The 11,568-nt window shown below is 48.4% G+C and overlaps 1 protein-coding gene and 1 pseudogene across 2 annotated transcripts; both read right to left on the bottom strand.

The window, feature by feature from the left end:
- Nucleotides 1-2,835: 2,835 nt before the first annotated feature.
- Nucleotides 2,836-3,791, bottom strand: LOC308571708 (olfactory receptor 10AG1-like; annotated as a pseudogene). The gene has a single exon. The product of its transcript is annotated as an olfactory receptor 10AG1-like (transcript).
- A 1,909-nt stretch (nt 3,792-5,700) lies between these two features.
- On the bottom strand, nt 5,701-6,456 carry LOC308570587 (olfactory receptor 10A4-like; the record flags this gene model as incomplete). The annotated part of the gene is made up of 1 exon (XM_081165506.1): nt 5,701-6,456. One exon carries the CDS (start codon nt 6,454-6,456, stop codon nt 5,701-5,703), a length of 756 nt encoding a protein of 251 aa, XP_081021632.1.
- Nucleotides 6,457-11,568: the final 5,112 nt, after the last annotated feature.

The raw sequence follows: 11,568 nt of genomic DNA, 5'->3' as shown, positions 1-11,568 counted from the left end.
GTGGCCAGCATGACTAAACTGCTTCTGCTGCAACGGGACGCTGTCACGAGTGCCAGAGCACCTGGACACACCATTTACCGTATTTTTCGGACTATTGGACGCACCGGTCCATAGGACGCACCTAGATTTGGGGGGGGGGGAAATAAAGGCAAAAAAAATTTATCCCCCTCCCCGCCAGGCGCGGGGCTGGGGCGGGGAAGCCCGAGCTTCCCCCTCCCCCAGAACGGGACCCAGAGCCATGCCGAAGCTGCGCGCAGCTTTGGCATCGCTCTGGGAGCTTGCGGGGCTGGGGGAGGAGGAAACCTTCCGCCAGCCTCCAAACCATGTCCAAACCCCGAGTTTGCGGGGCTGGGCCAGCCTTCTAACCAAGTCGGGGGACAGCGGGAAGGGCGCGCTGCGCCCCTGCCGCTGTCTCCCGAGTTTGCGGGGCTGGCGACGGGGAGGAGCAGGCTTCTCCCCCCGCCAGCCTTCTAACCAAGTCGGGGGACAGCGGGAATGGCGCGCTGCGCCTCTCCCGCTGTCTCCCGAGTTTGCGGGGCTGGTGACGGGGAGGAGCAGGCTTCTCCCCCCCCCCAGCCTTCTAACCAAGTCGGGGGACAGCGGGAAGGGCGTGCTGCACCTCTCCCGCTGTCCCCCAAGCTTGTGGGGCTGGCGGTGGGGCTCTCCTGAAGCCTGGAGGTTGTGGGGCTGGTGGGGGGGGAGAAGCAGGCTTGCTTCTCCCGCCCCCAGCCTCCAGATCAGGTCGGGGAATAGCGGGATGGCGGAGCGCTGCCATCCCACTATTCCCCGACCTGATCTGGAGGTTGTGGGGATGGTGGGGGGGGAGAAGCAGGCTTGCTTCTCCCACCCCCAGCCTCCAGATCAGGTTGCGGAATAGCGGGATGTTGGAGCGCTGCCATCCCGCTATTCCCCGACCTGATCTGGAGGTTGTGGGGATGGTGGGGGGGAGAAGCAGGCTTGCTTCTCCCACCCCCAGCCTCCAGATCAGGTCGGGGAATAGCGGGATGGCGGAGCGCTGCCATCCCGCTATTACCCCGACCTGATCTGGAGGTTGTGGGGATGGTGGGGGGGAGAAGCAGGCTTCCTTCTCCCACCCCCAGCCTCCAGATCAGGTCGTGGAATAGCGGGATGGCGGAGCGCTGCCATCCCGCTATTCCCCGACCTGATCTGGAGGTTGTGGGGATGGTGGGGGGGAGAAGCAGGCTTGCTTCTCCCACCCCCAGCCTCCAGATCAGGTCGGGGAATAGCGGGATGGCGGAGCGCTGCCATCCCGCTATTCCCCGACCTGATCTGGAGGTTGTGGGGATGGTGGGGGGGAGAAGCAGGCTTGCTTCTCCCACCCCCAGCCTCCAGATCAGGTCGTGGAATAGCGGGATGGCGGAGCGCTGCCATCCCGCTATTCCCCGACCTGATCTGGAGGTTGTGGGGATGGTGGGGGGGGAGAAGCAGGCTTCCTTCTCCCACCCCCAGCCTCCAGATCAGGTCGGGGAATAGCGGGATGGCGGAGCGCTGCCATCCCGCTATTCCCCGACCTGATCTGGAGGTTGTGGGGATGGTGGGGGGGGAGAAGCAGGCTTGCTTCTCCCACCCCCAGCCTCCAGATCAGGTCGGGGAATAGCGGGATGGCGGCGCTTCGCCATCCCCCCATCCCCCGAGCTTGTGGAGCTGGGGGGGGGAGAAGCAGGCTTGCTTCTCCCCCCGCCAGCCTCCAGATCAGGTCGGGGAATAGCGGGGTGGCGGCTCTGCGCCTCCCCGCTGTCCCCAGCTTTTGGGTGCAGGCTGCTGCCCGCAAGCCTTGCGAGCCCGCGGGACATCCCGCCGGGCTTGCAAGACTTGGGATAGCTTCCTGAAGCCTGGAGAGCGAGAGGGGTCGGTGCGCACGGACCCCTCTCGCTCTCCAGGCTTCAGCAAAAGCCTGCATTCGCACCATAGGACGCACACACATTTCCCCTTCATTTTTGGAGGGGAAAAAGTGCATCCTATAGTGCGAAAAATACGGTACCTTCCTGCTGCAGCAGTACAAATTTAACTACTTGCACTGGTATGCTCTCACACTGCTATGTTAGCAGAAGCTGGGAAAGAGCAATGGGAGCTCACCCTGTTATGCAGGTTTAAACCTCAGACCTTCCGATTAACAAACTCAGGAAGCTCCGTGGTTTAGACCACAGCACCACCCATGTGCCTAGCCACTAAGACTTCTAGAGATTTCTAAAGATTGGGAAGGATAACTGGCAGATTATCCTTCCCAACTCTTTCAGAACTCACCTGACAGAAAGTACCAACCTGTTTCAGAATCCCCAGTTATTGAAACCTAAACTGTACAATGTCTGTGATAAGTTTAAGTAACTGAAGAAAATCAAAGCTGTACACTAACCAACTTATTGAAAAGCCTGTGACATCTGATGAGTTCAGTGTGTGTATAGTTTGCTGTTTCTTTGAAGACTTCCAACTCCTGTATTATTTCTGTTTATTATTCTTGTTGTGAATTAAATCCTTTTCCTGTTCAAATTCCACACTGTAAGTCTCTGAGTATGAGTTTTTTTAAATAGGAAAAATACAGTATACAAACTAATCATGCTGTAGAGGTTCCTGTATAGCAAACAGTATAAGAAATCTAATCATCAAAGAAGGTATAGATTTATGGTTAAACCAAAGAATCACTCCAAAATTATTGCTGAGGTGCAGGCAATATAGGTTGCTAGGTTGGAATCAGGTTCATTTCTGTAATAACTGTTATAAATTAGACCTTAACAATATACTTACAACCATTTAATCAAAAATGATATGTCCTGTTTTTGTTTATTTTTTTGTTGCCATACTCCATGCTTCAGATGTTCAACTTGTTGGGTTCTGTACAGAGAGCAACCGTGAAACTGTCTTCTTAAATGCTCCCTTCACTTCTTTATTTCTTAGGGTATATATTATGGGGTTCAAAAAAGGACTAACAACTGTGTACATAAGAGAAATTATTTGGTCACTCCACGGAGTGGAGCTGGACTTCGGCATTAAGTAGGTGAAGAGGCCTGACCCATAGAATAATGTTACCACCATGAGGTGTGAGGAGCAAGTGGAGAAGGCTTTTCTTCTTCCCTTAGCAGAAGGAAGTTTGAGGATGGTTGAAATTATACGGATGTAGGAGAGGATGATCAGCAGGAAAGGACTCATAATGAAAATAATAGACACTGCCATGACAAGAATCTCATTTTTGTAGGTATCTGTGCATGCCATTTTCATCACTGGAAGGATATCACAAAAGAAGTGCTGGATGTGTTTAGAACCACAGAAGGGTAAGCTGAAGATCCATGCCATCTGAGCAACTTGTACCAATAAGCAAATAATCCATGCTGCGGCTGCCAACTGTGTACAGACTTGGTAATTCATGATTTCTGTGTAGTGCAATGGGTGGCATATGGCAACATAGCGGTCATATGCCATAGCTGCCAAGAGGCAACATTCTGTCAGGCCCAGCATGGCGAAGGCATACATCTGGGCTGCACATCTTGCTATGGATATGTTTTATGCTCTGTTAACAAATGTACCAGCATCTGGGGCACCACACTAGTGGTGTAACACATTTCTAAGAATGATAGGTTCACTAAGAAGAAGTACATGGGAGTCTGAAGAGAAGGGTTGAGTTTTATGAGCAGAATAATGAGCATGTTTCCCAGCAAGGTGATTATGTACGTCACCAGAAAAACAAAAAACAGCAAGATTTGCAGTTCAGCAAGATATGAAAACCCCTCCAGAATGAACTCATTCAGATTGGTCTCGTTCTCACCTAGTTTTTCCATAGAATGCTTAACCTGTATGGAAAAGGAAAAGATATATACAAATCATGTATTAAATCAGGTAATTATAGTAGAACTAGCTGGAGCATCCAAAAGGCCCATCTCGTGCATAATCCTAATTTCACTGTGGCAAAACACAAGCCTACGGGAAGCCTTCAAACAGGAAAATAATGCAATAGCTCTCTTCCCAATAGGATTATTATCTGTGATAATGGAAGTAAGATAAAGGGGGGAAGGGGGGCATGTGATCATAAAATGAAACTGAAGTCCCATTGCTTGAATGCTATGAGCACTGTAACTTTTCTTCACTGTGATCTGTGGCTCTGTAGGTAGAGTAAGGTAAAACACTGGAAAACACACACTAGTTCGATTTGAATCGTTTATATTCCTTTATTTCTTCATTGCTTTCATAGCTTGAATTTTCTTGGTTGTAAAAAAAAAATGAAGATAGATAGATGATAGAGATAGATGATAGATAGAGAGAGATAGAGAGAGATTGGTAGATGATAGAATATCTCACAGTTGAGATTCTCCTAACAGTATCTAGCTATAAAAGCATTACAGACAAACATACCAGAATTAAAACACAGTCAATCATGAGCAAAAGTTCTTTGATTTAGATGTAACAATCATACCTTACTCCCATAAAATCTTACTTTGCAAAAGAAGTAACTGCTGTTTCGTGCTTCAGAGCAGTGCACAATGATGCACCAAACAAAGATATTTTCATATATGTGATCTCATTCTTAATGCAACTGAATTTCGAAGGAATACGTTTGGGAATTTTCTGCTAACTAATCCATGGGAGTAAGAATGGCTAAGAAAAAAATATATGCATTTAATCCTTGGGTGATGCAAGAAATTACAATTACTTCCAGAAACCTCACATTTTTATAGGAATTGAAAATACAGCTTTTCAATGCAATCCAAATTTCACCCATCTAATTTCCTGTGGTTAAAAGGGGCTGGACTCAAAGCCTCTTTCAGGTTTTTTCTACAACCAAGCAGTATATAAATTTTATGAAATAAATGAATGGATGGATAAAAAAGACTAGGTAGTCATGTTTGATTAGAATAACATGAATGGAGTGGGTCATGCAGTGCATTGTATGCATACCAACAGGTGCATCCAGTACACTATACAAGGATTTGAGTTATACACAGTGCTTCATCAGTCTAGATAATTATCTAAGGCAAATGAAGACCAACTTCGAAGAGAGTGGAAGTTGTGGTTCAGCATGGCCGTATTTGAATTAAATATTTACATCCCCTTAATAAGTAGAAACGTCTTTGGTGTTTACTTTTTTTTTTCTTTATGTACTCCATTCTACAGATATTCAGCTAGTTGGGTTTTGTGGAGAGAAGACCCTTGCAATTGTTTTCTTATAAGCTTTCTGCACTTCTTTATTTCTTAGGGCAGGGGTCTGCAACCCGCGGCTCCAGAGCCACATGTGGCTCTTTTACACCTTTGCCGTGGCTCCGGGGCAGATACTAGCGAGGGGAGGAGGCACATTGTGCACCCTGGCACTCCCCACTGTGGCGGGCGCTGTACTGGCTGTGACGTTGCATGGGTGCGGTGCGTGTGTTAGTCATGCACCGTCCCGACGTCACCTTCCCACCCGCCCGCCCGCTACATTATAAGGGGCATGTACGCTGGTCACTGTTTTGAAGGGGAGTGAAGAACACACACACACACACACAAAAAGGCAACTTGTTAATTTAACGTTTATTTCTATGAGGGGAAGTAATTCTGAGGGTTCAAACAAAGAAATAATAAAAAAGTGACAAAAAAGTTATTTTTATAATGACGAGTTTTGCGGCTCCCAGGTTTTTTTTCTTCGGAAACGGGTCCAAGTGGCTCTTTTTGTCTTAAAGGTTGCAGACCCCTGTCTTAGGGTATATATGATGGGATTTAAAACTGGAGTGACAACTGTGTACATAAGAGCAGTAATTTGTCACTCCTTGAAGTGTAGCTGGACTTGGGCATTAAGTAGGTGAAGAGGCCTGACCCAAAGAATAATGTCACCACCGTGAGGTGTGAGGAGCAAGTGGAGAAGGCTTTCCGCCTTTGCTCAGCAGAAGGAAGCTTAAGGATGGTTGAAATTATACGGACGTAGGAGAGGATAATCAGTAGGAATGGACTCATGATAAAAGTGATGGTCACTGCCATGACTCCAATCTCATTTTTGTAGGTATCTGTGCATGCCGTTTTCACCACTGGTAGGATATCACAAAAGAAATGCTGGATGTGTTGAGAGCCACAGAAGGGTAAACTGAAGATCCATGCTGTTTGAGCAATTTGTACCAAGAAGCAAATAATCCATGCTGCGGCTGCCAACTTTGTACAGACTTGGTGATTCATGATTACTGTGTAGTGCAATGGGTGGCATATGGAAACATAGCGGTCATATGCCATAGCTGCCAGGAGGCAACATTCTGTCAGCCCCAGAATGGTGAAGGCATACATCTGGGCTGCACATCTAGCTTTGGAAATGCTTTTATGCTTTGTTAACAGGTGTGCCAACATCTGGGGCACCACACTAGTGGTGTAACCTATTTCTAAGAAAGATAGGTTTACCAAAAAGAAGTACATGGGAGTTTGAAGGGCATGGTTGAGTTTCACAAGCAGAATTATGAGCATGTTCCCAACTAAGGCAGTAATGTACATCACCAGAAAAAAACAAAAACAGCAAGATTTGCCATTCAGCAAGGTATGAAAACCCTACCAGGATGAACTTATTTAGACTGGTCTGGTTCTCAGCTAGCTCTTCCATAGAATGGATATCCTGTATGGAAGAGGAAAAGGCAGATCTAGATTATTAATTAAATCAGATGATTACACTATTGATACTGGTCTGGCTTGCATGTCAGACCAGGCAAAAACATAATTTAGGATAAAGGAATTCTACAAATCCATAGTTAGTCTGGAGAAAGTTAGGGCATTAGAGTGGATTCAAATCTCATGGCATGGCATGGCATGGCAGCAAAGTGATCAGAGAAGAACAAAGTAGATTAAATTTTCTTCCTGGAAGCCCCCTTTCTCATATCTTGATGCTAAATTATGGTTTGCTCAGCCGGGTATGCAGATCAAACCATTATCTTTCCCACTCACTCATTTTCAATCTTTCTCAGATTCTTATAAGTGAAGGAATGCACTGCATTAAAATAACTCAATTTTGTGATGTGATATCATGGTCAGTGCAAACACATCATGAATAATGGTGCTGCTGGAAATCAAAACTAATCAGTTCATAAGTCATATATAGTAGGTTTCGAATTCTCAAATATATGGCATGCCCTAGTCCAATCCTGTGAACTTTAACCCCAAATTAGAAACTGCCCTGAGATAACCCTGTCAGAGGAAAGGCAGTCTATAAAACTGCTAAGAAAATATTTTGTAATTCAAAGCAAATCTGATTATGAGTTAATTTTTACTTTCTGTGTTTATATGGCTCTTAGTGAGAGCCATATAATTTACAGAATTATGAGGTGGTCCAATGACTTTTTATCCATTCTCTTATTTGTTTTCTTTAGCTTTTGCAAAACTAAAATCTCTCTAAGCAGTTAGAAAGCACAGATCCTGCCATGCATATTCAAAATGGGGCCATAAATGTCACTGGAAATGGCATAATGTGATTGTGTAACAACATCTCCAGGGGCTGTGTGGAATTGAGAGAGACAGAGAGGGGGAGAGGTTTATCCCTCTTTGATGTTTTGCAGACTACACCCTCTTTTTCATTGGAAATAATGTGCAAGGAACCCTTTTAAAAACAAGCACTTGCTAAAAAAATTTGGGGTAACCTTGTATTACTGCATCCAACTTACTGAAGGTATTAATGACATTGCAGCTAATTATAAATTTTGATAGAGTCAGTCTGCCAAACAGTAATCAAGGACAGTGGGTAGATGCCAATTAATATGTTGCACTCTTTTCTTACTCCAGCTTTCAAAGCATCACAATATTCTTAACTGTCTTAAAAACATAATAAATAGGCATAGCCTGTGACAATTCCAGTGTGAGTCAACATAATTGTCATCTCTTGGACTAATGTGTAGATTTAAATTTGATTATTCATCAGCTCTCACGCTTTCCAAATGTCCCAAATGCAAGTCATCCACCTTGCAGGTAGAATAATTTAAAAAGAGAGACGTCAAGTGGCACCCATGAGCCTGCTTTGAATCATTTGCATTTTATTCATTAATTATGTCTCTTTCCCTTTCTTTTCCTCATTTGTTTATTTCCCTCATCTTTACTTTTCTTGGTTATGATTCTAAATGAATCAAAATAAATATACATATGATCCCATTGTTGGGAGTTTCCTAGGAAATGGATCTAGTTGTCAACATTGCCGTCCTTAAGACACACACACCAGAATGGCTGCTTACTGTCTTGTCAGTCAGTGGCGGTTGCAGCCTGAGGTGGCACCTCCTCTCTCCCCCAGACATGCAGACCATTTTAGATTCATGATTACTGTATAATGCAATGGATGGCATATGTAAACATATCATATGCCATAGCTGCCAGGAGGCAGCATTCTGTCAGCCCCAGGAAGGTAAAGCCATACATCTCGGCTGCTTTGGAAATGCTTTTATGCTTTGTTAACAGATGTGCCAACATCTGGGGCACTACAATAGTGGTGTAACCAATTTCTAACCAAGAATGGTTTACCAGAAAGAAGTACATGGGAGTTTGAAGGAAATAGTTGAGTTTCACAATCAGAATTATGAGCATGTTCAGAACTCTGTTGCCAAATGTTGTGTTGGTTGGATCATGTGCAGAGAAGATTTTTATAACTGATTCTCAAATGCCCCATTCACTTATTCTTTTCCTTAGGGTATATGTTATGGGGTTTAAAGCAGGAACCACTACAGTGTTCATAAAATAAATAATATTGTCACTCACCAGAGTGTAGCTGGACAGGGGCCTAATGGAGGCAAATAAGGCTTTCCCATAGAATAATTTCACTACCATGAAGTGTGAGGATCAGAATGAAATTTAAGGGTAGCCTAGATCATATGGATGTAGGAGACAATGATCAGCAAGAATGGACAGCAACTTCATATTTGGAGGTGTCTATACATACCATTTTTACTAGTGGAGGGATATCACAGAATAAGTGCAGCCCAAAATTAGTTCCTGGCATTGGGTTGTTTGAAAGCAGTACATCTTGAGTTGTGTGAAAACCACTCTGAAGGAATATTTACAGCTGGAGAAGGCAGTCTCTGAGCTGGGAGTTAGATTGAAAGATAAAGGTTATTGTCTTTAAGAGTATACAGAAACACGAGAACTGGAAAGGTGAATTTTAGCGTAGGAGTAGTGGAGTTGTGGGGGAACACTATACTTAAACCTCAGTCCAGTAGGAAGAGGATGTATCTTCTAGTGAGAGAAGAATAATGTCAAACTAGTTAGAAGGGGAATGAGTGCTGATTCCCTGGTCTGATATTCTATGTGTGCTGGTCCCGGGGGCGGGGGGAAGGTACTGATACCGTAGCCGAAGTTCAGTCCAGAGTCACTAGCAGGGTAGACGATCACTAGGTGAGACGCGAGGTCCGAAACAGGGAGCCAGGCAGGGGAACAGGAACGCTGGTAGGGCAGCAGCAGGAAGCCAGGCGGGGAACAGGAACATGGGTAGGTCAGCAGCGGGCAGCCGGGCGAGGAACAGGAACACCGGAGAGTAGAAGCAGGAAGCCGGGCGTGGAACAGGCACACCGGGAGTGCAGATCTAGGTCTGGGTAAAAGCAGGTACTCCACAATGACGTTGCTCCCGCAACCTGGGACTGGGCTGCCTGACCTTTATCTTCTTCTAAGGCCGGGGGCGGCCCCGGCCCCCAGGAGCCCCACCTCTCCTGGCCTTAAGGCGAGCACTCCTCCTGGGAGAGACCAGTTCCCTTCGCCTCTCTGCCCTAAGCCTCTGCAGTTCAGGAGAGGCTGAAGGGTTACTGGGCCCCGGGGGAGGCTCACCTGTAGCCACTGAGTCCTCCAGCACCTCTGGGGCCAGAATGGTCTCACCTGGTGCCTGCCCCTGAGGATCTGGCACAGGTGCAGGCTCCTCAGCATCTAGGCCTTGCCCCAGTTCAGCCGGCCCTGGAGGCGGGGACTCCTGTGCCGGCTGGGATTCCTCCGGTTCACTCTCAGACTCGGAATCCCAGGCCATCACACCATCCCCCCTCCCAGGCCCCCCCCCTCAATTGAGGGTCCGGACCCGGCTTGTTGGGGTACGCCGCATGAAACTCTCGGAGGCAGGCAGGCGCGTGGACGTTGGCCGCTGGTTCCCAGGAACGGTCCTCCGGCCCATACCCCTTCCAGTCTATGAGATACTGCAGCTTTCCCCTGCGGTATCGGGAGTCCAGAATGCGTTCCACCTCGTACTCAGGCTCTCCCTGAACCAAAACTGGCTGCGATCGGGGACGGTTCGGGTGGAACTCGTCGGGTGGGGCCACCGGACTCAGAAGGGACCTGTGGAATACCGGGTGAACCTTCAAGGATGCTGGCAACCGGAGACGGAATGCCACCGGCGAGACCTGGTGCACGATGGGGAACGGGCCGGTGAAACGGGCGTCCAGCTTCCGCGAAGGTCGAGAAGGGTGGAGGTGGCGAGTGGAGAGCCATACCAGGTCACCGACGTGGAGTTCCGGCCCCACCTGGCGGTGGCGGTCGGCCTGGACCTTGTACGCCTCCTTGGCCTGGCGCAGCTGCTCCATCAACAGCTGTTGCTGGGACTGGAGCTCCTGAAGCCACTCTGTCACCGCAGGGACCGCAGATGCCGGCAGCACATCCGGAAACAACTGTGGATGAAAACCATAGCTGGCCTGGAACGGGGTCTGCTGGGTGGACGCATTCACTGCGTTGTTATAAGCGAACTCCGCCAAGGCTAGGTGGTCGACCCAGTCATCCTGCTGGTAGCTGCAGTAACACCAGAGGTACTGCTCCAGCACCGCGTTCGCCCGTTCCGTCTGGCCATCAGTCTGTGGGTGGTAAGCAGATGAGAGACAGACCTCTGTTCCGAGGGCCTGGTGCAAAGAACGCCAAAACCGGGACGTGAACTGAACGCCATGGTCGGACACCACACGCTCAGGTAGGCCATGCAGGCGGAAGACATGCTGAAGGTACAGCTGAGCGGTTTCCTTAGCTGAGGGTATGGATGGGCACGGGGCACAGTGCACCATCTTCGTGAAATGGTCGGAGAAAACTAGAAGGCAGGTGTAGCCCCGAGACGGGGGTAGCTCCACTACAAAGTCCTGAGAAACTGTGTGCCAAGGACGTGGTGGAACCGGCAACGGCTGAAGAAGGCCGGGGGGTCTCCCGGTAGGCCCCTTGGCCCGCTGCAGACATCACAACCAGCGACGTAGCGAGCCACGTCAGCCTTCAGACGGGGCCACCAAAACTCACGGCTTACCAGATGGGTGGTCTGATACCGCCCAAAGTGTCCTGCTGCTGGAGCATCATGGGTCATCCGGAGAACCTCAGCCCGCAGTGGCCCTGGTGGGATGTACAGGCGCCCGTGGTGCAGCAGAAGACCCTGATGCAAGACCAGCCCTGGATACTGAGGGCATGACCCTTCGGCCAGTTCCCGGAGTCGTTCCTGGGCCCAAGCGTCGACCCGCTGCTGTTCCCGCACCCGAGCCTGCAGTGGCTCAACCTCCTGGGTGGCCAGGAATGCAGCTGGTGGTAGGATCATGGTGGGTACTGCTTGCTGTACCGTGTCTGCGTTGTCTTCAGGTTTCCGGGACAGGGCATCCGCCTTCTGGTTTTGGGAGCTAGGGATGTAGCGGATCCGGA

The sequence above is a fragment of the Podarcis bocagei genome (genome assembly GCF_964188305.1).
Source record: "Podarcis bocagei genome assembly, chromosome: 13".
NCBI lineage: Eukaryota > Metazoa > Chordata > Lepidosauria > Squamata > Lacertidae > Podarcis > Podarcis bocagei.
This window is presented reverse-complemented; position numbering and strand designations above follow the sequence as displayed.